This window comes from Equus asinus, chromosome 2 (assembly GCF_041296235.1).
Source record: "Equus asinus isolate D_3611 breed Donkey chromosome 2, EquAss-T2T_v2, whole genome shotgun sequence".
NCBI lineage: Eukaryota > Metazoa > Chordata > Mammalia > Perissodactyla > Equidae > Equus > Equus asinus.
Window position 1 is genome coordinate 98,520,311 of NC_091791.1, and position 27,276 is coordinate 98,547,586.

Genomic DNA, 27,276 nt, shown 5'->3' on the forward strand with positions numbered 1-27,276 from the left:
AGAGGGAACAACTGAGCAAATGAATAAAGGAGCCCGATTGGCCCGACTCATCGTTTTGCAATCCAGCACAATCCACAGGATGCCGCCAGTTATGGACTGGCTGTCCTGGGATCTGCTTTGGCCAGAGGCCCATTGTCTCGGGGTATAAAACCTGGCCATGGTGGCTGCCCTTGTGGCCAGGGCTGAGGATAGGGGCGGCAGCATGACGAGTCCGGGACAAGGTGCAGTGGTTGACTAGAAGAAAGGGGGGTCGGGAAGACTTCATAGGGGCAGGAGCTATGGCGTTGAGACTGAAGGACGGGTGTGGATATGCCAGGACAGAGAGGCAGAGGGCTGGGGGCAACCCTCATGCTTTAAAGAGCAGGACGTCTGGGGCTGGCAGCGAGCAGCCCGGTGCTGCTGGAGGAAATGCTGCGGTAGGGGAAGAGGCTGCCCCGGGGACAGCAGCCATGTCTTAGGGTTTGGTCCAGCATGCCGAGTGGCTGGCCCTCACCTTGTGGGCTGGCGAGGGGAAAGGACGTCCTCTGGGAGAGATGGAGACGACTGGCAGGGCTCTGGAGGGTGGCCTGGAGTGGTTTGAAGCTAGACCGTGAGAGATACCCTGTCCCCTCTCCTTGGCTCTGAACTCCCTGAGGCCAGAGTTTGGACTGTCTTCAAGGCTTGTCTGGAAGAAGTGGGGAAAAGAGAGAAATGAGGGAGAGAGGGTTCCGAGAAGTTTTCATGTGCAGCAGACAATTGGGCGAGTGGTTTTATTTGGGAGAACTCTCTTTTGAGAAGGACCCTTTTTTTGGAAGGCTTCTCATCTTCGGCAGCCCTTAGAAAGCAAATTGTGAGAATCATCCAAGCTGGAATAAGCTCGCTGGAGCCTCAAAATGCTGAAATTACAGTGATTAAAGTAAAAACAATACCCAACTGCAAAATAAGCATTAAAAAGTCCAACAAAGTTCTGAGTTTACCATTTTTTTAAAATATCACATTATTTCCAGAGAATTGGTGGGGAAGGCCTGGGGCACAGCTACTTGACCTGCTTCTAGCATTTGGAACTGAAGCCCAGGGAGTAGCCAGCAGGGGCCACCCCCCGTGTGGCACCCCTGGGAACCTGTGAGGGAGCAAAGGGGATGAGCCAATGAAGGGTCACGGCTTGGTACCTCAGACACCAGCGCCCGGGCCCAGGCTGACAGAGCGAGGGACACTCACACACGGGAGCTGGATGTGGGTCTGCACCCCTTGAGGTCAGAGAAGGGAGGACACGTGACAGACCTGTGGGTCACCTGACAGATCTCCAGCCACACACGGAGGTCCGAGGTGCAGCTACTGAAGAAGGACCCAAACCCCTCCCAGCGATCGCAGCCAAGGCCCCTCAGGCTTGTACAGGACACAGTTAAGAAGAAACTGGCAGCAGGAAGAGTTTTGGTCTATACCAACTTCTCTTTGGAGACAAAGGAGCGTGATTCATCTTGTTCTGTGGAAACCTGGGATTGCCCCGGCGAGAGGGAGGGTTAGGAGGTACGGGGATGCTTTGGACAATCTGAGAGACGAGTGGGCTGCCTTGTCCTGGCCGCTTCTGCTTTCCCAATTTTAACCCAAAGCAAGAAGAAGAGACTCCAGTACGAGACCTCAGTTCCCGAGAGGAACAGCACCCCTCCCCCAGCCACAGTATTTGCTTAAACAAATGTTTAGCTAAAATCGTACTGAAAAGGTTAAACCCACCCACGTGGGGAAGGCTGTGCTTTGTATCAGGTAAGATGTTATGTTTTCGTTTTCTCACGTGTGACACTGATGCATTATAAATAGTCCTTTATTATGAGTTTATACAGTGCTTGATACTTAAATTGTATTTAAAATATTTAAAACAATTCCTGAATATAAGCAATTTATTCTGATTATTGCTAAAATGTTCACATTCAAACCTTTAACTCTGAGGACACCACGACCCCCCCGACACAGGAGGACACGGTCAGTAGCCTTAATAGTGCTGTTTACCATAGCACTGAAGCCATTTTTTAGAATAAGGGAATGGTTCTAGATTATCCATGTGAAAAATAAATACTCTTCTCTTACGCCAGCAATACTGTCTGTGTGTCCTTAGATCCCAACTACAGTCTCTGGTTTTAAGAGCCAGGACATTAAGTAAGAGCTGCAGCGTCACAGCCCAAGCCCTGCTGACCTGTTGGGGGTCCTGCGGCCAGTCTACCAGCACCTACACGTGCTTTTCAGGAACAGGCCTGGGGCCCACACCGCTCCATGCGGAACACTGCATGGTGCCTCTGGCCTTGGGGACAGCTTAATGGTCCCACTCGCCGGGGCTCTGCTCCTCCCTGTCCTCCTCCTCGTCTTCCTCCTCCTCCTCCTGCTCGGAGTCAGCAGACACTCTCTTGATCCTCTGGAGCGCCGCCTGGATGCTCCTCTCCAGGTCGCTGGTCGGCTTCCTGCTGGGGCTCAGGCCACGGTCAGGGTGGACCTTCTTCAGTTTGACCCCTTGCCGGATGGCAGCCAGAAGCTGTTCATTGACTGAGGCACGGGGAGGGGGCAAGGCAGGCGCTTCCGCTTTCTGGAGGGGGCTTCTGCCCTGCCGTAAGGAGGCCAGCACCTCATCCATAGAGCCTGAATGGAGCAAAGAGAGCAAGTACCATCAAGAAAACATACTTTCTCCCTGAGATGCCAAGACACTTTTGTAGTAGTTAGAGGTATTAAGGCACACATCAGTCAATGCTGTGATTTAAACAAATAATCATTCTTCCATTAAACAAATGCTTTGATTATTTGCTAGAAAGATCAACCACAAGCTCCCTGTTTGAATCCAGGATAGTTTAATTACTAGTATTTTACCTGGACCACTTACCTTCCACTACTTCAAACCCATAGCAACTCGCAGGCACAGTCATGGATGCTTTTGTTAGAAAGTCTGTTTTTCAAAACACAGATGTTGTAATCTTTTTGTGTGATCCCGATGAGAGTTTTGGATGCTTGGGGTGTAGATAATCTGACCTGATGTGCATGACTCAGATACCTCTGAGACTGTATCTCTCCCATTTCCCTTCCCACTTTTTTTTTTTTTTGAAGGAAGACTGGCCCTGAGCTAACATCCATGCCCATCTTCCTCTACTTAATATGTGGGACGCCTGCCACAGCATGGCTTGATGAGTGGTGTCATGTCCGCACCCGGGATCCGAACCAGCGAACCCCTGGCCGCCGAAGCAGAATGTGAGCGCTTAATCACTGCGCCACCGGGCCGGCCCCTTCCCTTACCACTTTTGAAAAATCTTTTTTAAAAATACACCGTGCTGTGTTTCTCTAACTTCAGTCCTGGATATTAGTGTGATGACTCGTTCTGTGACAGTGAAGTGTGTAGGTTTCCACACACAAAAAGGCTCCATCCACATAAAACTTCCACCAGCAGCTCAGTGAGCCTGGAGGGGGCCCTGGCTCATCTCCGTACACAGCGTGCTCACTTCCACCCACGTTACCCTGCGGTAACTTACGCGTGCTATTTTTGAGGGTGTGAAATGCTATCAAAACACAAATTAGATCAGACTTTAGAGGCTTTAGTGAGGAGAAGCTTCACTCTGGCATCTTGAAACCCCTGAGGGGGTAAAATCTTTTACCACCAGCCAGAGGTGGGCGTGACTGGAAGGTCCCGCTCATCTAGAGACCTTCCAGGTATGGCTTCAAGACTATGTCTAGTTCAAGACTGAAAGGCCACACGATGGCTAACAAAATGCTACTTCTCTCTGGATTTAAACCTAAACGTTGCAATTCCCTTCTAGGAGTAATAAAACCAAGTTTCCCTATCAAGGGCATTTTTGGGTGAATTCACACTTTCTTATTCTCTCCAGTGGGATGAGGCGGTGTGTGCGCGTTGAGTAGAGCTTCCCAACACTGTGCATGGGCCCAGTGGGAATGAGGACCCCACATCCAAACTCCAGTGCAGGCACAGGTATCCAAGCGCTCACTTTCCATTTACACAATGTTGTCACACACTTCCACGGAAATGGGCCGTTTGGTCTCCACCTCATAGTGTGACATTTTCATTTGTACCTGGTTCTAAGTACAGTGAAACCTTGAACTCAGAATAACTAGAGTACACAATTAACCAGAACCACCATTTGGAACTGTTACCTGTATATCATTCACATCACTGATCACAGTACCTTTGCACGTTCTAGGTGGAGGTGCTCAAGCATAGTCTTTAAAACAGATGTACACAGCATTTTGCTAGGATTTATCTAAAACATACACACACACAAAAATATATCCCAAAGCAGCAGGCTCTGAGTCCAGGCAGATTTAAGCCAGTTTCCTCAACAGTCAACATCTAGACCAGAATTATGAGTCAGAACTACAGCCCTCTTTAAACAAATATTCAAGTGTATTCACTGTGCTGTACTTGCAAAGGCAAAAAGTGGTCCCCCCTTTTCTTAACCACTTCATTTTAACGATTTTATTTTTCCTTTTTCTGCCCAAAGCCCCCCAGTACATAGTTGTGTATTTTTAGTTGTGGGTCCTTCTAGTTGTGGCATGTGGGATGCCGCCTCAGTGTGGCCTGATGAGCAGTGCCATGTCCATACCCAGGATTCGAACCGGTCAAAACCGGGGGCCACCAAAGTGGAGCGCACGAACTTAACCACTCGTCCATGGGGCTGGCCCCTGACCACTTCATCTTAGAAAGATTTCCCACAGTAAAGTTTCTCAGTCTGCCAGTCAGTCTCCAAGAACCGCCTTCCATATTCTGGCTGATATTCCTCTACCAGAATTCCCAAGCAACACTGCTTAATTGCTTAATGCAATCTTGCTTAAAATGCAACAATTTAATTCTGTTTTAAGGACTCAGAATGCAACAGTAAGCTTAATTCAAAGCAACACTGAAAAATATTCAAATGGCAAAAATGGAACACTGACTGAAGTCTTAAGAAACCTGAAATAGACCGAGGAAAGCCTCAGAGATCCTGACTCATGGGACATTAAATGTATAGAGATGGTTCCTTGAAGATGAGTTAGCGTTGACCAACCTCAGAGTTAGGCCATGCTAACTTTGCAATAATAGAGTAATACTTAAGGCAACAGACACTGGAAGATTTTAAGACTGCAGAGAATTCTGGAAAAGACTGATCTGGAGATGACGGCTGCTAAGGCTAGAATGCTTCCACTGCTCAACAGCCCACAGGGAGCGGGGGCAGAATTCCAGAGGGTTACCTGGGCACTGAAAACTGTCTGAGGAATCACGTGGTCTTTCAGCAGGCGATTCACACACTAGCGGAAGTGGCCGGTCATCTTTTACTGAAGTCCCGAAGTGTAAATTCGGACGAGTTGCAGATTGAGAAGAAAAGGACCCAGGCGGGAGGGGCGGTGGGGGTGGTGGGGGCGGCGGTGGTGGAGGGGGAGGTTGTGGCGGGGGTGACAGTTCCTCACTGGATTTGGAGTGTGTTCGGTCACCAACTGGAACAAAGACCTGGACAGGGCTATTTCCAGGGCAGTCCTGACGGTCGGGGGCTTTCACATTGCTAACGTTAGACGTGGGAGCACGTCTGGTTTTCCTACAGGACTGATGAGTTACCACCGTCCTCCGAGACGGCGGTGAGGCTGTCTGCTGGGAACGTCCACCTGGCAGGTTTGGAGCCGCAGATTCTGAGCAAGGGGTCTTCTGTAGAGACTGACCTGGACATCTCTGAAAATGAAAAACTGCTGTGAGAAACGTGCCACAAATGCAAACCATCAAAATGCCGAAGCTTCCTATAAATAAATGAACCCTGAAGAGTTTCTGTGAGTAGACTGTTCACAGTGCCACCTTCTCACTCTGTACGCCACCCTTGCTACTAAATCTATAGAAAAAAATAAGCATTTACATCCTCTGATATAATACTTTCTCTGTAATAAAATAAAGATATGAAAGAATACATAGAGATGAAAATATTCATAATATTTTAGTATGAAATCTCAGAAACCTTAAATACCAAAAATAGAAAGTTATTTGAAAAAAATGGTGAATTTATTTAAAATATTAGGCAGCCATAAAAAATCATAAATAGTACAAAGTCTGTGAAATATCCTAAAAAAATACAGATGATGAAGTGTTAAAATTTATAACCATGTAAAAAGACAGATCATGAAAAATACCAGCAGACATTATAACAGGAATTATGGATGTTTCCTTTCTCTAACTTTTAGGCTTAGAGTAAATTTTATAATTTAAAAATGTGAATTTAAAAAGTTCTGATCTCTCAGGTATTAGCTTGATAAAGAAAAATGTAACCCTACGAAGACCTAACCTTGAGGGGTTGGGAGGGTCCCTAAAGAAGGCACTGATTGGGGCCGGCCCCGGGGCCGAGTGGTTAAGTTCGCGCGCTCCACTTTGGCAGCCCAGGGTTTCGCTGGTTTGGATCCTAGGCATGGATATGGCACCACTTATCAGGCCACGCTGAGGCGGCGTCCCACATAGCACAACCAGAGGCACTCACAGCTAGAATAAATACAACTATGTACTGGGGGGCTTTGAGGAGAAGAAGAAGAAGAAAAAAAAGAAGATTGGCAACAGTTGTTAGCCCAGGTGCCAATCTTTAAAAAAAGAAGGCATGATTAGCCAATAAAACACATAAAATGTTACTACTATGTAGCCATTAATAGGAACTAGATCTACATGCACATATCTCAACACGAATACATCTCAAAAATATAATTTAAGTGAAAAAAGAAACTGGCAAAGGACGTATACAATATGATACTAGTAACGTAAACGTAAACCCAAAACACACCAAACGTAAACACTCAAGTTTAACTTGACACTTAAATACATCAAAAGTGTGATTCTGATAAACTCCAAGAGCATTTCTCTCTCTCTCTCACATTCTTCCAAGTCTTTTCAGAGCAAACAGCAAAACAATGGCAACCAGCCCCAAACCTCACCCAGGCATCTGCTAGTCACGCAGCTGCCATCATGCGGCTTTGGTCAGACAGGGTACCAGCACAATGACGATCCCAGGAGCTCCGGGCAGGACTCCAGGGCTCACTCAGTCATCCTCTGCTGCTGAGGATCACCAGCCACCCAAGGATCCCCTCCACAGCATGTCGCTGTGACTCCAGCCTGTCGAGTTCTCCTCTCCCTGAGGGCTCACCCAGGACAAATTACATCCTTTACTTCCTAACGGCCCTTCAGATATTTAAAACAACTTTTCTGGGCTCAGCAAGTATCATTTATCACATGACTTCGTTTCCACTCTTCCTCTCCTACTTGCTCCCTTCTGAAAGTGCTCGAACTGGCGTTGTCCCCTTCGAGGGTAGCGCTTCTCGGTGAGCACAGAATTCCCTCACTCCTCAGAGGGTGCTTCTGTTTGTACTCTCTAAAAACACATGAGCTTTTCTGCAGCTCCCTCGAAAGTGACTCAGGTGAAGGTGAAGGAAATTAGATTCTCAAGGTCCTCGTGCCCTACGATTAACCCACACATGCACTCCTTCTACCAGCCCGTGTCCGTGTTCACCTCCATAACAGGTTTTTTGGTTGAAAACCTGCAACTTAAACGAATTTGAGGTCAACCTGTTAGGATTTTTAACTCATGGTTCCAGTCTGTTGAGATCTTAGGCTGCCTGATTCTGTCATCTTCCACCTGTCTATCCCGCCCATCTCCATATTTGAAAAGTTGATGCCTGATTCGACTGGTTCAGGGCAAAGGAGCTGGACTTGGAACCCTCCAATCCCTTCCTCCCACTGACTCGGTTCCACTCACCACGACCCTCTGGTGACGGCTGACCGAGCAGGGACTCTCCCCTCATCAGCTCCACGTTCATCCGGTGTTCAGGGAGCTCCCCTTCCATTCGGCCTTCCCACCTGGGTTCACGCCCAGGACCTCAGCCAGTACGATTAAGTCAGAGTCTCTGGAGGTGGCATCTGAGCATCGGTACTTTTTAGAAGCTCCCCAGGGGATCCTGAGGTGCCACCCAGGTTGGAGAATTCCTACTGCGACTCTGAAGCTAGCCCTGGCTCTGTACTACCTGGAGCTGAGCTGGGAAGCCACTCTGAGTCTCAGTTACTCATCTGTAAAGTGGCGATGATAACATCTCTCAAAGTTGTTTTAGGAATTAAATGAGAAGCAATGTGAGTGTCTAGCCCAGTGCCTGGTATACAGTAGGCACTCAGTGATGGTCAGAGTAGTAAGCATATCAGAAAAGAAGATAAAGTTAGTATGTCATGATTCATTGTCTCCAGTGGCCCCTACTCTTCTTGCTGGTGTCACACAGCACACCTTCAATACCTTATTCCAGAATCTTGTCTGGGAGTGGGTTGTTTCCTCTTCTGGGGGCAACAGTATACTGGGGTCTTTGTGAAGGTGTGTGTGATGAGAACAGGTTTATGTTTTATATTCAACATGTTTAATGTTATTCTTAAATAAGTATTTACTGTTTTTTTTTAAAACCCATTCACTTTTTTTGAAGAAGAAGATTAGCCCTAAGCTAACATCTGCCACCAACCCTCCTCTTTTTGCTGAGGAAGACTGGCCCTGAGCTAATACCCGTGCCCATCTTCCTCTACTTTATATGTGGGACGCCTACCACAGCATGGCGTGCCAAGCGGTGCCATGTCTGCACCCGGGATGCGAACTGGCGAATCCTGGGCCGCTGAAGCGGAGCATGCAAACTTAACCACTGCACCACCGGGCCGGCCCCTCCATTCACTTTTCACAGAGCACTTTACTGATGTTACAGTGTTCCCTTGACTGCACTGTAAAGAATTCTTTATTACAAATGAGGAAAAAGCCAGCTAGTGTTGAGGGCAATTTAACTATTTTCGGTTTTCCCTGCAGGTTGACACAAGGTGGGCAGAGTCAGCACCACTTGGTCGGGAGGGGACAGCAGGACCCCTAGCGCGTGGCAATGTCGAAACATCTTGGTGTTCTAATATTTTTGGGTTTTATTTACATACTAAAAATAACGGCATTTGGGGAACATTTTGTGTTCCAAATCAGCTGTTTGTAATACTTTATACTTTTCTCCTAGGATGAGTGATCTTCATTTATTTCTCCAGAAAACGCAGGTGAGGTGAGGTGAGTTGAGTTCTGGAACTTACCTCCTTAAATGCCCTCACTCGTTGGAGTGTCTTTTGGCGTTCTTGGTGTATCCATTCTTTTTTCTTCTGCTCCTCTTCTTTTATCTTGTTTCTTTTCTATATTTAAACAAACATATTTGTAAATTTCTCAAAATAAGATTTTTCTCAAAATTATCTCAAAATAAAATTTCTTTCTGGAGAAAGATAGGAGCCGTGACCCTCCCCACCACTGAGGCGGTGGCTCCCCGGGCTGCAGGGCTGGACCACGCGGTCTCCCCAGGGTCAAGGCTGACAGCTGGAGGCAGGTCCGGGGCGGCAGAGCGCCAGGCCCCACAAAGTGAAGCCGGTGTGTCACATGGCGCAAATATACACATTGCTCTTCAGCCACTCACCATCTGAATACTATGATGCTGATGAAAATATTTTCTACTTTCTTCGGCCTGTTGTAATCTGAGGCGATGATTTTCTTTGCATTGATCCTGGTGAAGCAAGATAAATCACCCACATGGTCTTTAATATTACCATGGGCTACAGCACAGAAGGTGAATAGAGAAAGCACTGCACTTGGGCTGTGGTGTACGGCGTTCGTCCGTCAATCAGAGTTCCCGCCATGGCCTCAGTCACATGATACGGGCTGATGGGCCGCTGCTAACGGGGATCACTTGCTCCCCGTCGGGAAGGCCACAGCTGTGAGTGAGTGCTTAGCGAGATGAAAAAGCAAATCCTCCAACCCAGAGGAAATGAGAGGACACACAGGTCACCCCCCATTCCTAAGTGGGATGCATCCTAAGAATGTTTCAGTGCAGTTGTTTTAAACACATTTCCCCATAAGGTTACAAATAATACTTCCAAAAGCCTACAAAAGCATATCCCACCTACAAATACTGGAAAAATGATGTTAAAAACCACATTTCAGCTGTGCTTAACAGTTCTTAGGATGTTACCGTTTTATGTAATCATGGAGTTTTTAAAAATTAGCCAAAAAAATCACATACCCAATATAAGGATTCAAATAAACTGAGTATTATCTCTGACTGATATTTTATAATCAACTTTGCAATAAAATTTTAGAATTTATTATAGCTTATTATTAGAAGTTTCTATCTAATGTGATTTTTTAAATACCTGTGTACATAACGGGCATTCAACAAATAGTTGTCGAATGAATTAATTAAAATCTAGAGATTATGATAAATGCTTAAATCCAAAAAGAAAAAGAATCTTTTGAAAGAAGATTATTTAAAATATATTTTAATTGTAGCCACTGATATCTACATAAACACAAAAAATTAAGCTCTGGTAAAAGGCTTATTTTCAATACTTCTCTATCTTTCATAAAAGAAGAAATTCCTGGAAAGAGAAAGAAAAGAAAGCTGCTAGGCGCCCCTGCCTTTCTGCTCCGGAGGTGGGCTCTCCTGGCGCAGATCCGGCCCCGTCTAGACTCCAGCCGCTGGCACTGCCGGCTGAGTTCTTTCAGCTCCAGATTCTTCTCCTCCTGCAGCCCCATCACAGCATCACTGACTTTAAGTTCCTCTGGACTTTCACACGGATCGTAATAGACAACTTCATCTTGCTTATCTAAAAACATATTGATGATTTTTTAAAAACATGTTTTTATTCTTAAAAATAATGCATAAATTTTTTTTTAATGTAAGGAAAGTAAAGATCACTTCTAATTCCACCACCCAAGGAGAAGCATTGTTAACGCTTATGTATGTATGTGTACACACGTGCACTCTACTTATACAGCTACACATATCAATAAACAGAATTCTTGGAGAACATTTTCCGTGTGATGGGAATATAATTTTAATGGCAACACAGTATTCTCTAACTTAAGGATTCTCTGTTGTTATCCAATGTTCCATTATTATCAATTTCACCATGATGAACATCTCTGAATATAAATCTTTGTGTACACTTTTTATGACTTCCTTTATTTAAGGCTCTTGATCACTATTGTCAAATTGTCCTCTAGAAAGGCAACGTACAGTTTACCAGCAGTATATCATTAAGGTGCCTTAATGATATTTAATCTTTTTTTTTTTGAGGAAGATTAGCCCTGAACTAACATCTGCCACCAATCCACCTCTTTTTTTTTGCTGAGGAAGACTGGCCCTGAGCTAACATCCATACCCATCTTCTACTTTATACCTGGGACACCTGCCACAGCATGGCCCAATTAGCGGTATGGAGGTCCGCACCTGGGATCCAAACTGGTGAACCCCGGGCTGCCGAAGTGGAGCGTGTGAACTCAACCACTGCACCACTGGGCTGGCCCCAAAGATATTTAATCTTGATTACATATTCATTTTTTTTAAATGCATCCTAATTGCAACAAATTCAAGCCCTACAAAAGTACATAAAATAAAAAGTGAAATTTTCTTCCTTCCCCAAACCTTTCAAAACTCATTCTCAGAGGAAAACATTCTGAACAATTTGGCATGTGTCCTTCCAGATTAACTTTTTTCTAATAGAAGTTTTTCCTAAATATGTACAATGCTTATGACCTGACACTACTGTAAAGTTTTTTGAATACTTAGGATTAAATTACATGTTCAGGATCTATGTGAAGAAAATTATTAAACTGGGAGGAACTTTAGGGGAAAAAAGACTTAAGTAAATGGAGAGACCTACCATGTTCTTGGATGGGAAGATTCAAAATTGAAAAGATGACAATTCTCCCCAAATTAATCTCTAATTTTAAGCAGAATCCCAATAAAAATTCCAAAGAGTTTTTTGTTTTTTTGTTTTGAACTTGCCAAAATGATTCTAAAGTTCATCTGCAAGAAAGAGTGAGAATAGTCCAAAAACTCGGGGAAAAGTAGAGGAATGAAGGAGGTACTTGCTTTACCAGGTACTAAAACATCCCTCCACAGCACAGTAACAGGAGCAGCACGGTACCAGTACCAGAAGCCACTCACGAATCAATGAAAGCAACTAATTCATCAACAGAGCAAAACAAATATAATAATTCTGCATGTGAAACAGGTGGCAAGTCAAAGCAGTAGGGGAAAATGTTCTTACAACCAATGACTGGGACTGCTAACAACTTGGAGGGAAAAGTTAGATTCCTACCTACATCAAAATAAATTTCACCTGGATTAAAGGGCTAAATGTTCTAAAAAACAAAATCATAAAAATAATAAAAGAAAACATAAGTATATATTGATATAATTTGGGGTTAAGGAGGACTTTGCCAGGTAGAACACCAAAAGCAGAAAGATTGATAGATAGGACTTCATAAAAATTAAATATTTCTGCAAGGCAAGAAAAAGCCAATGACAAGGAGACATTATTTGCAACATATTACAGATAACAGAGTAATATCCATAATATGGAAAGGGAACATTCCAAAGAAAAATGGGCAAAGACCACAAATAAAAGATGGAATAAAAGAAATACAAGTGGCCTGTAAACGTACAAAATTGCATTCAACATCACTTATAATTAAATAAATGAAAATTAGAAGATGCCATTTCTTTCTACCAAGTAGGCAAGAATTTAAAAGAATGATATAAGCATGGAGACACAGATATTTTCATAATCTGTGGATCGGAGTATCATTTTGTGCAACCTGTCTAGAGGGCCATCAGGTAGTATGAAATTTAGAAATCAGAAAGTACTAGAGGGGAGGAAAAAATGTGCACCAAATGACTGTGGAGGTGTTGTTTTAACAGATATGTGTCAAAATACGTTTGCATTGTGCTTGACCCAATGATTCCATCTTTAGAAATTTATTCCAAAGAAATAATCTGTCGTCTATACAAAGACATGTACAAAGGAAGGTTCTTCACATGACACTGCCGTTCCTAACAGTGAAGAACTGAAAATCACGGGGTAGCCATACACTGGAATACTATGCAGCCATTAAAAGTGTTGATGTTTCATTACTCACTGAGGTGGAAAGATGGTTATCATGCATTACAAGAAAAAGAGGTTACTGAACAGGATATATAGTTTTGGTTTACAAAATTCGTATTTATTTATATACATCAGCATACAAAAAAGGCTGGAAAGCTATACAGCAAACTGTTATTCCTAAGTAACTCTAGATGACGGAACTGGGGTTAATAACAGTTTTCCTTTCTTTGTTTTGCTGTGTGTTTAACAAAGAATATGTTATCTGAATAATGAAAATACTGAAAGGAAATTTTATTTAGCAAATTTCAGTAGAATGTTTTAGACAATGTACAAGAAGTAACTGATAATATGGTCTGTATTTCCCTGAATGTGTAATTTAAGCATTTTAATATATATATTTAAATATAAATTTTACCTTTTATAAGTCTTTTAATAGAGTCCAACTGTGTAGTAAGCAGTATTTCTTCATATTTTAATATCTCGAATTTAACCTCATATAGTTCTAATTGAACTTCATAATATTGTATTTCTAATTCATCTACAACATTTATATTTTTTTCTTGTTCTGGAAGATCTTCCATCTTGTTTTCATGAAAAAAAAATAAGAGGCAGTTAAAATAATTAGTATATTAAAAGCAAACATTAGAAGTATTCGAGCTATTTTCTATTCCTCGCTCAGTACCAAATATAAAAAAGCAAAGAGAGAAGAAACACTTTTCCGTTTCATTTAACGAAACAAAAATGCCTTCTTCAACATTTATTACAAATACTTTCTCTCACCTTGAAACATATGACAACATTTAGGGTTTGAGAAAAATAAATGGCAATAAAGTATTTACAATGTTTTCTGCTTTAAAGTGATAACATTACAGGAAAGAATCTAAGTGACTGCGACCTTAGGATGAAGCCCCTCTGGTTATTCTAAAGACGTGCTGAAAACACTGCTTGATTGACTTTAGAGTATATTACCTACTTCAGCACTGAGCTCAATGTTACTATCAAGTGAATCCTACAATACAGTCTTTCAAAAACATCTAGACCAAATGGAAACTTTATGGCCAACCTTCCATAGTCTCTAAATTCTCATCAATAAGGGAAGAAGGGAAGGCTTTAACAAGGCCTGGAAAGAAAGGTGCTATCTGAAATAAAAGTCTATTTTTAAAACAAAGTTACACTCATCTTTGTCCTACCTTTCCCTGAATTTCAGCTCTTTTGTGATTCAAACACAGCTCCTTGGCCCTCATGAGCTGCAGCGTCTCTCGGGCGAACATCAGCTTGAGTTTTTCGAACCTGGGAATTGCCGTGGCCCAGGCAGCTGGGCCAAATCTCTTCTCATCCTGTTCCATTTGTTTCTGCATTTCTGTTGGATTATAATTAATCAAATAAAACATAATTACAACTCGTTAAAAAGGGAAAAATTTATCCTGAGCTAATTCTTTGTTTATTGCCTCCCATATTAACTGCAAAACATCCTCTTAAAGGAAAAATTATCATATTTTAATGACTTTTTTATTGTCACAAAAATAGTACATGGTCATTGGTATAAAGTTTTAGATACTTTATTTTTTAAAAAAAGAAGGAAATAATAAACCATGAATGTCACCTACTTGAGGCAATTGCTTCTTACATTTTGGTGCATATCCTTCTGGACTGTTTCTATGTCTAGCTAGACAGGCTTATATAGATATTTTGACCAAAAAAAACCCCCTTACTATGATCATCATTCTGCTTTATAACTTGTTTATTTCACTTAATATATCATGGAACTGTTGCCATTCACAAAAATAGACACAGAGAATTATGCTTAATAGCTGCGTGGTATTCCATTTTATGAACGGACGGTAATGTGACAAACTGATGACATACATTACATTGTTTCGTCTTTGGGACTGTTATGGACAATGGTTTAAGATCAGACAAAAGTCCTCCCCCAGCCACCAGACCTACATGGTCTCCTCCCTGCCTGTCTGGCCAGCATCCTCTCACACCGCACGCTCCACACTGTGCTCCGGCCCCATGGGCCTTCTTTAAGTTCCTCAAACTTGCCACGGTCCCTCAAGCCAGACAGGGCCTTTGTAAATGCTATTCCTTCTGCACGGAACACTCTTCCTTCACTTCTTTGCTTTCTCGACCTCCATTTACCCTTCAGACCTCAGGGCAAGCGCCACTTCTCAGGTGCCTTCGCTGACCACTCTGACTGAGCCTCATTTCTCTCTCGTGGGCTCTCAGAGCCCCATGTTTCTCTTCTTCACGTGGCTTCTTGCCACTGCCATTTTCCATGTTTGAACAAACACATAATTAAGATGTCGCTCCCCTCACCAGACTGTACAGTGTCTGTTTATAGTTATCCTTGTACTGAATCCCCAGTACCTAGAAAACACAGTGTCCGGTGCTTAAGAGGCGCTCAAATGTTTTTTGAATAAAATGAAAATTACACATATCTTAGAATAGCATTTTAAATTATTACCTGCTAAGGCTTCTACTGTTTCTTTAAAATAATTCACTGTAATATCTTGAATAGAGACAATAGCTTCTTCGGCCCGACTGGTCCATTCTTGGGCTTCCATCTGCAAGGCGACTATCCTTTTAGGACCCAGATCATCTTCCTCCAAGGACTTCTACAGAAAGAAGGGAAACTTGCATGAGTAAGAGAGAATACTAACGTAGGGCCATTAGGAAATTGAAAGGAAACTGGTCACGTGGATTATTTCAACTACTTTTATTACTACCACGTAAGCAATTAAATTTCATTCATTCAGCAGTTTCTTACTGAGTATGAATAAGGCTCTAAGCTGGCCACCACCTGAAAGACAAAGGGATACTCTGGGGCATAAATTTTTTTAAAAAACCTACTTTCACTTTGCATTACTAGAATAACTTTTTCTAGAGAGAAATGCTGTCAAGTTATGTTTCTCTATTGATACCAATAAGCAATTGCTTAAATGAGATCTGGGTTGTTGAGCACTCAGCATAGGGCCTGGCACACTCAAGGGTTAGCTGTTGCTATGGCTTTTTTAGGGACGTGGCAAGAAGCTTTTCTATAGTGTGATTCTCTTCTGAAGGGCAAAAGTAATACAATAACCTAAAAGATAGGAAAACCTGTACATTCACCATTATGACATGTACTATGTCACCCAGCATCCAATTCTTCTACAAAGTTAGTAACATAAGAACAATACACAGGTTAGCCATAAGGGAAATGTAAATCAAAACCACAATGCGATCCCACTTCATACCCACTAGGAAGGCTAAAATCAAAAAGGCAGACAAGAACAAGTGTTGGCGAGGATGTGGACAAATTGGAACTCTCATTGACTGCCAGTGGGAATGTAAAATGCATTTGCTTTGGAAAACAGTCTGGCAGTTCTTTAAAAGGTTAAACACAGAGTTTCCATATGACCCGGCAATTCTACTCCCAGGTATATATCCAAGATAAATGAAAATATATGTCCACATAGACACTTGCACACAAATGTTCACAGCAGCATTCTTCATAATAGCCAAAAAGTGGAAACAACCCAAATGGCCATCAACTGCTAAATGGATAAGTAAAATATGCTATATCCATATAGTGAATATTATTCAGCAATAAAAGGAAATGAAGTTCAGATACACGATACGACATGGATGGACCTTGAAAACATTATGCTATACGAAAGGAGTGACACAAAGGACCATGTGTTGCATGGTCTCATACAACATGAAAGGTCCAGAACAGGGAAATCTACAGAGGCGGAAATCCCCAGGTTGCCTATCATTGGGAGGGTTGGGGGTAATGTGGTGTGACTGCTAATGGGTATGGAGTTTCTTTTTGGGGTGATGAAAATGTTCTAAAATCAGACAGTGGTGATGATTGCACAACTCTGAATATTCTAAAAACCACTGAATGGTATACTTTAAATAGGCGAATTGTATGGTCTGTGAATTATATCTCAATAAAGCTGTTATTTAAAGAAAGAAAAGGGGCCGGCCCAGCGGCATAGTGGTTAAGTTCACACATTCTGCTTTGGCGGCCAGGGTTCCCCTGTTCGGATCCTGGGCACTGACCTAGCACTGCTCCTCAAGCCATGCTGGGGTGGCGTCCCACACAGAAGAACTAGAAGGATGTACAACTAGGATATACAACTATGTGCTGGGGCTTTGAGGAGGAAATAAAAAAGAGGAAGACTGGCAACAGATGTTAGCTCAGGGTTGATCTTCCTCTCCCCCCAAAAAATAAAAGCATACCTTGAAAAAAAATAAAAAGTCTTTCATTTGTTTATTTTTTTTTTTTTTTGAGGAAGATTAGCCCTGAGCTAACTACTGCCAATCCTCCTCTTTTTGCTGAGGAAGTCTGGCCCTGAGCTAACATCCATGCCCATCTTCCTCTACTTTATATGTGGGACGCCTGCCACAGCATGGCGTGCTAAGTGGTGCCATGTCTGCACCCGGGATCTGAACCAACAAACCCCCGGCCGCCAAGAAGCATTATGCGCACACTTAACTGCTGTGCCACCGGGCCAGCCCCAAAAGTCTTTCACTTAAATATACAAGAAGTAAAGACTATCCAAATAATAGACTTTCAACACAGTGAACAGAACAACTTTCTCCACAGGTTAGAGAGGCATGAATTTCATCTAAACATGATGGCGTTTTTACGGTACAGTAGCCTGGCGGGGGTCACGGGTACCTGTGTGGAAGGACGCCCAGTGCAGGGGGCAGAGATCAACAGACTCTGGGACGTCTTCTGATGCCAGCTGGTTGAGACCCAAAGACAGCTATTTAACCCCTCTGTGCTCTGGACTCACTTGTACCACTGGGACGACCACGCCTATTCCAACTGGCGTTACAGGGTTGTTCCATGGCTCAACGAAGTAAGAGCGAGAACAGCATTTACTAAAGTTTAAATGACTCGATTACAATCCAGGGCCTTGCTAATAAAATTTTCATCCTATTTCTAAGAGATTCTCATGGGTCCTTAGAGACTGAAAATCAGCTAAAGTAAATAGGCATCAGATCGAAAGCAAGTCATCAGCAAAGAAAGTGTTTAACCCTTAAGATCTGCAAAAATCTTAATGTATTAAGAAGATGACCAATGTAAAAATGTCTTCATTTTTATCAATTTTCAAAAATAAATTCGATATATTTACATCGTCTAAACATCAGGGTGAACCCAAAGCACAAACACAGATTGAATCTTAAATGTGACTAAAGAAAATATGTAACACATAGTAAATCTGATAAAATAAAAATATAAAGAAAACATACCAGAATATCAAGCTTACATGAAGCCGCTACTTCTCGCATATGCCTGAACGGCTGCAGTAAATACTGGAAGAAGGCGGTCGCCATAGTCACTAACTCCTGGTATGCCTCATCTTCCTCTCCATAGACTTGCATCAATGCTACCATGGTGTCAGCCTTTTCATGTCCTTGAAGAACCTAGAAGGTCAAATATGGACAGCATTTATAAGGTTACACGAAACAAACTAAGCAAAAGAAACCTTAATATTCTAAACCTTAATACATCAATTTAAAAACTGATTAAATATGAAAATGCTGTTTTCTTGGGTAAGCAAAATGCTCAATAAAACAAGAATGGTTAAATAAATCACGGTATAGCCGTGCCGGGATAGCATTACTGGAGTCACTCAGCCCTGTGCTTTCGGACATTGTTTAGAACAACAGAGGGACTTCATAGTAATAAATGGTGGAGAAAGCAAACTTTATCTCAACTACGTACAAAGTACTGAAAGAAGACTTGAAAGAAGCATCAAATATTAGCAGTGGTCATCTCCGGGTTGCAGATTGTGGATGATATTTCGTCACCGCTGTTCTGATCATAAAGGTTTAGTGAGGCTGTACTCCTGTTTTAAAAGGTCATGAGGACGTTATAGAAATGCCCCGTGTATCTGCAGCACGCTGACTCCCTTAATTCCCCAGGTGAATACTACCACCAAGCCCCCAGCAGAGCAGACTCATTTACAGTCACGACTCTAGCTGTGGCCCTGGTCTCCGCAGAGCGCTTCTTCTGACATAGGGTAGAAAATAAACTGAGCGGTATATAATCTAGATAAACTCATTTGGTAAGAAATTCTCTTACCCCCAGGAGAAGAAAAATAAAATTGAGTAAAAGAATAGAGTTTTTTTCCAGTCAATACATGCTTAAATTCTTCTATTTCCATGCCTATACACAAAGATAAAGTGATCTACGTTCAGCTGTAGTTTCATCCAGGTGACAAAAGTAGTATTTTTTTAAAAAAAAGCAAAATTTTCCCTGAAGAAAATTAAGACACACACACACACAAAAGTAAACTTAACACAAACTGGTCATTTTCAGCCCTATTTCTTAGGCTATTCAGAAGAATTCAAGACATTCAGCTTCATTTTATATATACCAGCAATATTAGCAATTGGTCTAATTCTAGAATCAATTGCTTTTCTACTCTAAAAATGAGGTATTATTTATACACCTTTCCATGGATGTGGTACACTGTGGCTTTAAGCCCTCCACCATCCTCCATTTTTAAGTTCCAGGTAAACAGGAGGCCTGCACCAGTGTGAAAAGCCAACTCAATAGTATGAACTATACTGGTGCTATAATACCCACGAATGTACTTCTATTTGGGTAAACTACAACTTTTACGATAGTAACAGAAATATGTTCATTTAAGGAAAAAGCACTTCTCTCTGTGAGAAACCAAGTGTCTAAAACATAAAAACTTGTCTGATACAAAATGATAAAGTTGAGGATCAAAAGTTGCCTGGCACGGGGCCGGTCCGGTGGTGCAGCTAAGTTCGCATGTTCCACTTCGGTGGCCCGGGGTTCGCCAGTTCGGATCCTGGATGCAGACATAGCACTGCTTGGCACACCATGCTGTGGCAGGCGTCCCACACATAAAGTAGAGGAAGATGGGCATGGATGTTAGCTCGGGGCCAGTCTTCCTCAGCAAATAGAGAAGGATTGGCAGCGGATGTTAGCTCAAGCTAATCTTGCTCAAAAAAATAAAAAAGCTGCCTGGCCTGAAACTGCCCTGTGGTTTCCTCATATTATAAAGTGAAATCAACCCATGAGAAGTGGGTGTGCAGATATTTACACATAAAAGCACAGTATAAAATGACATCACTAACTCTTTGGATAAAACCATTTTAATTTCAAAAGCTCATTCTAGGGGTAAAGGGGCACATGTGTACAGTGACCAACAGCAACTACACTTTCGGTGATGAACATGACGTAGTCTACACACAAGTCGAAATATAATCACGTACACCTGAAATTCAGATAACGTTATAAACCAATGTGACCTCAATAAAAAATAAATAAAAAGCTCATTCTATATTTAGCTTGAGAGGATATAATTAAGATTGTGCAATGCGGCTGAATGCTTCTCTTACACCCCCTCTTCCTCAAAAGAATGCACGGAAAAATCATCCAGATTAAGAATGGCCTGTAAGGAGAAAGGGCCAGCAAGAGGACACGTCCAGGGTGAAGGAGACAGCGCTAAACTTGGCTCTCCTGAGTAAACTGTGGATATAGACGCCATATTTTCTCCTAAACCCTCTGTAAACTTGTATTCCTCCTCCCCTTAAGTTTTATAAGTTCACCCCTCCAATTATGAAGAGCTCGGTCTCTGAAATGATCTCTTTCAAGCTTAAAATCGCACTCCTGTTGTTGCTGTTCCAAATTGAGGAACAAGGCTCACTTCCTGTCGGCTTTCCGTTTGACCCAGTCTTTATTAGTTTAAAAACCAGTCTCCTAGAGGCCCTTTCACCCTCTAACGCGTCTGTCCCCATCACTGATCTGCCCTAGCACACAGAACGCGGACCTGTTTACACTTAGCCTGTGTCATTCTTCCCTACGTAGAAGGGACATTTCCAGTTTTGCTTTCGATACTTTCTGGCATTTCCCGTCACCACAGCCTGCTGGGCCAGCATCGTCGGTGCAAAGGTGGAGGGCCCGCCCCGCTGCTGCTTTAACTCGGTCTGCCCTCGCGCCAGGCCTCCCGCGGCGCCCGGCCGGGGATGTGCCCTGCACCCCTGTGCCCCTTTCCCCCGTCCGACCGGGAGTCGCCCCTTCCTGGTCCCTTCCCCCGGGATGGGCCCCGCGCCCCTGCGTCCCCGGGCCCCTTGCTCCAGTCCGACCGGGAATCGCCCCTTCCCCCCGGACGGGCCCTGCGCCCCCGCGCCCCCGCACCCTCTGCGCCCCTTCCCCCGGTCCGACCGGGAGCCGCCCCTTCCTGGTCCCTTCCCCCGGGATGGGCGATGGGCCCTGCGCCCCAGCGCCCCCGCGCCCACGCGCCCCTTGCCCGGGTCCGACTGGAAATCGCCTCTTCCCAGCCCCGCCCCCGGGACGGCCCGCGGCGGGGACCCGGCGTACCTGGCGCAGGCGCGCGCCCGCCTCGGCGCACCGCGCGCGCAGGGCGCGCTCCCGGAAGGCGCGCGGGCTCTCGCAGTCGACCTCGGCGCCGTCGGCCGGGAAGAGCGCGGCGCGCACCGCCGCCCCGCCGCAGCCGCCGGCCGCCTCGCGCAGGTAGCGTTCCAGCTGCGCGCACAGCTCCTGCAGCGCCGCCTCGCCGGGGCCCGCGGGCGCCGGCCACAGCAGCGCCCAGAGCCCGCGCCCCAGGCCCCAGGCGCCGCCGCCCGCCTCCAGCCCCGGCGGCAGCGGCGGGAAGCAGCGCTCCAGCGGCGGCCACAGCGCCGCCAGCTGCCGGTGCGCGCCGCGGAGCCCGGCGGCCGAGAGCAGGCCGGCCCAGCTGGGCGCGGGCGCGGGCGCGGGCGCGGCGGCCCCGGGCGCGGGCTGGGGCTCGGGCTGCTGCCCCGGCCGGCTCCCCTCGCGCCGCCGCCGCTGCGCCGTGCGGTCGTGGCAGGTCACGGCGAACTTGCCCTCCGCGTCGTTCCAGGCCACGAGGAAGCGCAGCTGGTGGCGCTCGGGTGCGGCGAAGAGGTCCTCGCGGACCGGCACCCAGCCCTCCAGGCTGTCGGGCTGCTCGTCTGCCAGGGCCGCCGGCGGCCAGGCCGGCCCCGACCGCGACATTTTCCGCCGGGCGCTACCCCGCGTCCGCGTCGCCATCCCCGCCCCACCCCGGCACTTGTGATTGGCTGTGCGCGCCCCGAGCCCTCCCGCAGGCGTCCGGGATTGACCCAGTAATAGGAGGGAGGGTTCGCGACAGCGACCCGGCCCTCGGAACCGGTCAATGATGTCGCAAGCTGGTCTGGAGCCCGGGAATGACCGCTCTTGCCTCACCGTTTGCACCTTTGCGCACACTGACGGTAACGAAATGTTCGTTCAATGAACGAGTCATTGTCAGCCTCTTACCCTGGACTGTGACCCACTTCAGAACGGGGGGGACCCAGCCGATTCTGTGTGGTGTCATCGGGGCCCTAGTGAATACGTGGTTTCTGCTCTCAAGAATGGTACCGACTTGCTGGAGAGCTCCAACATTAAATTAAACCTAATAGTTATTTATTGAGGGCCCTGAGCGCCAAGCACTGGGTAGAAATCACAAATTTATTGTAATCCATTCAACGAGCTTTGATGGAGTGTCTGCTGTGTGCCTGTTTTGGGCGGGAGGCAAAGGGGCATACAAAAAAGATATTTCTGTCTTCAAAGCGTCCCAGCTCCCAGCCGAGATGTTTAAATACAATCTATGTCCTAACCCATTTTAGATACAAGGAAAAGAGACCCAGAAAAGAAATTTGTCTTAAGATACACTCTCAGACTAAATGAGACCACCTGGCCACTGCAGCCCTGTTTAAGGAGACGGGGCAATGTAGCTTGCGTGGGAGGATGGAGAGTGGGGTGGAGCTGGACCTGTTTATGCCACAGGGAACAACACAGCCCTGGTCTCTGCCCAGGAAAGGTACAGGGTAGACCGAGAAACACAGCACCTGTCTGCTCCCATCCCTTGAGCGCACTGAGACGGGGACTGGGGTGAGGGGAGGCGGGGGCGGAAGAGCCCTTCACCGAGAGAAGGCTTGGGACGTCTCGATTCAGGAACCAGAGAAAGAACTTTTGAAGGTTTTGAGCTGGGAAAACCTGGAATCTGATTTGCACTTGCCGTTATGCCCAAGTAAAAACAACAAAAACAGGACCAGGCTGAAGCTACGGTTAGGGCATCCTGCCCCCCACCCCACCCCAAGGTGAGCGCAAGCCTCTAGGGCCCTCTGTGGACCGCAGCTTGAAGGTCTGAAGTTGCCTCTGTCTGAAGGTCCCCGTCCCCAATGCCTGTGTGTGGGGCTTTGTGGCCACCGACTCAGAAGTGCCGGGCTGGCTGACACCCAGTCCTCTTGGAGAAAGGGCGTTTTAGCTGAAGTCATTTATTTTTCTCATATTATTTTAGCTAATGTAAGTCACTTATAATTCTTTAATATCTTTTTGTGGATTCTTTACAGTGTGTCTTTTTATTGTATTTGTTTTATACTATTTTATCCTTTCTAGTAGGTTTTCTAATTTATTTGCTTTTTCAAAATGAAACCAAACAGGCTTTCTAATTACAAAAGTAATTTGTACTTTGTGTGTGTGAGAGGGGGGTAAGTTTGTATAGTCTTAGGAAAAAAATATGGAAAAATACACACCAAACCTAATAATTGTTGTTACCAGGAAGCATGACTGTCACTTTATGGTTCTTTTGTTGTATTTGCTTTTTTCTAAGCCAAACACCACATATTGTTTTACAATAAAAAAAAATTTTTAATTAATAAAAGGTATATATAAGTATTATAAAAATAGACACTATCAAAGATATAAAGAAAAAGTAAAAGAACTCAAAGGAGATAAACTCTGCACTCATTTTATAAGGGTGTGTGTATATATATGTATATAATATAAATATATGATTATACTGTAGTGATATTTTTCATACTCCTTTTCTACTTAGAAATATATTGTGGGCATTTTCCACATTAAAAAAATAGGCATCTACATCATTATTTTTCATACTTGCCAATATTGAGTTGACTGTATTATGATTTAACAAATTCCATATTGACAAGTGTTGATAAATTTCAGTTTTCTGCCAATATAGACAATGCTGTGGTAAACATTCTTGTACCTACTATATCCTTGCATAATTTTTTCTTTCAATGTTTTTGCTTTTGATGTTTTATTTTGCTTCCAATATTTTTACTTTATAGACGCATGGCAGTAATGGTATTTTAAAAATGAAATTTTGATTGAGGCTTAAAAAAGCAATAGATGTAAAATTCTGAGATTAAATCACTGTATGTAGACCTTTAAAGGAAATGGTCCAGAACCCAATTCATGCTCTCAGCTGACTGGTGAAAATAAAAATGGATCAGAGTGAAGAAAAGAGGGTGTTTGGAGGAAGACTGGGGGAGTGATTTCTCTGGAGAGAGCTGTATTGGGCCGGGCGAGGGTTGGAAGTCCCACCTTCTCTACACGCAAGCCCAATGAGCAAGTCTTCAAAGGGACCATTCAGAGAGCTTGTTCTGTTTCCTGCAGGTTGCTCAATGGTGGCCCGAGGTGAGAGGACTGGCTGCTTTGGTGGCAGAGCAGGGGAGATGCCTGCGTTGGGGTCGTCTGCATCCCAGAGTTTGCTGGGACCAAGGATGGGGCCTACATTCTAAGATCCAGATGTGGGCCAGCAAGAAGACAGAGCCAGCAAGGAATCACCTGGATCCTGCCTGAGAGAGCCAGCTGCATGGGTGAGGAGACCCCATCTGAGAGCTCTTGGAGGTGGCCCACCAGGGCCTGGAGGAGGAATGCAAGGGACACCCTGGAATAGAGGGGTTCTCAGCCTGGTTGTGGGACCTTCAGGGGCAAGATCTCCAAAATGGGAAACTCTAGAGGTGTACAAAAGCTCTGAGAGAGAGAGAGAGAGAGCTCTAAGCATCTGCTGGCCCCAGAGAGCCTGAAGCTAGGACCCACTGCGACATCAACTCAAATAGGAGTTGTCTTATCACCTTAGTGCCTCCTGCCCTGGCCTCCAAACCAGCAGCTCAGGGAAGAGGTGCAGGGAGAAGAAGCCGACCTCGTTCCTCCTTTCCCAGGGTAGACTTCCGCTAAACAGGCCCAAGATGGGGAGGAGGGAAGATCCTGATGCTGGCTACACTCAGTTTGGCTTTTTAATTAGTATATCGGACTGTACATTCAATTACTAAATGCAGGCTATGCCTTCAAGTGACCCCAGGACTCTGTTACCTCAGAGGGAGCAGAGAGTCATGGGTCTGCTAGATTTTTATCTAGAGGCGTATAATTCCCACCCTGAGTAAATGTTGAAGGAATGGTGGGAGAAAAAAAAATTAAGTTGCATTTGATTACATGCAGAGTTGTGCTTCTTCAAAACACTTCGGGAAAAGACCCTCAGCCCGGGTGGCAGGTGCACAGCACGAGGGCTCTTGGAGGTCTTCCTCCTCTGTGTGGCCACAGCAGCCCTCCTGCCCTTGCTGTGACAGCCCCCAGCCCTCTACACCTGACTGGCCATCTGAGTTCCCCAGTGGACTCACAGGACTCAAATCCTCACAGTAAATGGAGAAACTCAGGGCACAGCATGTGACCTCTCCTAGTGACACTTGAGCAGTAAGAAGTGGCAAGACGGCCTGGGCAGGTCTATATTTGGGCCTCCACTCACGGCAGGCCTGTTGCTATTTGCAGCCAGAGCATTCTCCCGTTACGGTCGCCTTTGCTGCCCCACTCGCAGAACTCTGGTGTGACACAGGCCAGGGCAGCTGCTGGACGCACAGAGGTCACCGTGAGGAGGGAAAGCCTGCCGAACTCACTCGGACGCAGTTTTCTAGCAGGTATCCAGGGCCTCAGAGTTAAAAGAAGAATTTATGGACCCTTAAATTGGCAGGCAAGTTTGGGGATAGTCATATTCTTCTAATACAAGTTGTATTGTTAGAAAGGCAGTAACTTAATGCCAAAATGTTAACGCACTATCTTTCCTTTAGGTGTCAAGAGAGATCTTAAATTGCAGGTGGGTAGATTACAGTAAACAGGGTGAATATTTTCTGTGCCTCCTTGTAGCAAGGATTCACCCTCACTGAAAGCTGTGTGACAGCCTCAGATGCAGACAGAGGTAGGCTGGCGATTCCTGCCATGTGTCTTCAGAGTATTTTTAGTGTAGGGGCCCATTTGCTAGAACAGTTTGCAACCCTAAATGTTGATATCATCTGGCTATGGTATCGGGTTGATAAATACCTTTTGTTTTATCTGCATGCGCGTGCTGACAAATCGTAATTTCATGCTTTGATTCAAACGCTGAGAAACAGCGTTGTAATCATCTTTCACGCATTTGGCATACCCCCTCCTCCAAGAGAGAGGGGTCAGAGGTTTGCACTGTGCCTGTAAAGCTGATTTGAACCATTTAGCATAACTGTACAGCTAACCCTTTAAAGCAAGTTTCTTTAGTTGTGGCTCAGGAGTTGCTGGGGACTACTCCTAAAATTATATGCAGAATTATGTTTGTGTCCTTATGGGCCTACTTTGAGAGAGACAGTTTACAGCTTTCAATAGATTCTCAGAGGCACCCATCATCCATAAAAAGTTAAAGAACACTTTTTTGGAGACTTTTCTCTTTAAAGCACAGGGACACACCTCCCATATAAGACTTAAGCCAAAGTCTTTTTTTTTTTTTAAACTGCAGCCCTATGGCCTAGAGTAGAAGCTTTCTAGCTAATATATTCTTTATAGACTGTGATTTATTCCTTTATTTCTCTAAGCCTCAGTTTCATCATTTATAAAATGGCAATTTATTGTTAATGTTCTTTTCTTCCCAAATTCCAGATACTTTCTTAGGAAAGTGAAAGAATCTGGGCATTGAGGGGAAAATGTCAACTCTGGAGTCGTGCTGCAAACTTCCTACTTTGATGCCAAGCGCGCAGACCCGTTTGTGTTTGTGTGTTCAGAGGGCGAATGCTGGCCTGGACGATTTGTTCTTTGTAGCATTTGTGCTCAGTGTTTTCCGTCTTCTTCCTTGTGTAACAGTTCAATTCAGTGTTTCACATTCCGGCTCCTGGTTGAAAGAATTTCGCACGATGATTTATTGGTAATACAGAATTCTGGTTTTCTCCCTTTTGGTAGTACATAGAAATGGAAGTGTTATTTTTAGCAGGCCGCTCCTCGGTCTGTAGGTGATGTGGTTTAGTGGAAAACTGGGTCCCAATCCCATGCTTCACCTGGCTGGTTCTGTGTCCAGACCCCAGCTTCAGGGCTGGATGCAGAACAGCCCCGGATCAGTCGTCGTTAAATGGAATTGGCCGCAGCAAGGCCTTTATCCTCACAGAAATCCAGTTTTGCCGTCCTAAACTCGGGAAATTGAGTTAGCTGCTCTCCAAGGGACCCTCCATCACTAGAATCCACATCTCTGCCTAGGCCCTTGGAAGCTTGTGCTGTCAGGAGGGTGACCCCATAGCCAGTGTCTGAGCCTGGATAGGGGGCT

The 27,276-nt window shown here is 44.8% G+C and overlaps 2 protein-coding genes across 12 annotated transcripts in view; one reads left to right on the forward strand and one right to left on the reverse strand.

Annotated features, from left to right (window-relative positions):
- Positions 1 to 1,782: 1,782 nt before the first annotated feature.
- WHAMM (WASP homolog associated with actin, golgi membranes and microtubules) lies at positions 1,783 to 22,055 on the reverse strand. Its single transcript, XM_044760659.2, has 10 exons — positions 21,255 to 22,055; positions 18,146 to 18,319; positions 15,366 to 15,516; positions 14,089 to 14,258; positions 13,314 to 13,479; positions 10,425 to 10,612; positions 9,427 to 9,513; positions 9,056 to 9,151; positions 5,194 to 5,665; positions 1,783 to 2,604 (listed from the first exon to the last, which is right to left on the reverse strand). Exons 1-10 carry the CDS (start codon positions 21,945 to 21,947, stop codon positions 2,285 to 2,287), a joined length of 2,517 nt encoding a protein of 838 aa, XP_044616594.2. The 5' UTR covers positions 21,948 to 22,055; the 3' UTR covers positions 1,783 to 2,284.
- FSD2 (fibronectin type III and SPRY domain containing 2) overlaps positions 21,269 to 27,276 on the forward strand; it is a 48,356-nt gene continuing 42,348 nt past the window's right edge. For 2 of the 11 annotated variants that reach the window (XM_070494483.1, XM_044760673.2), the window contains exons 1-3: positions 21,269 to 21,407; positions 24,339 to 24,541; positions 25,491 to 25,689. The gene's annotated coding sequence lies outside the window, so the exon portion shown is untranslated. Of the gene's footprint in view, positions 21,408 to 22,031; positions 22,148 to 22,719; positions 23,018 to 24,338; positions 24,542 to 25,490; positions 25,690 to 25,786; positions 25,915 to 27,276 lie in introns of those variants that run through there. The other 9 variants (XM_044760674.2, XM_044760687.2, XM_044760692.2 and 6 more) reach the window with 7 other exon arrangements.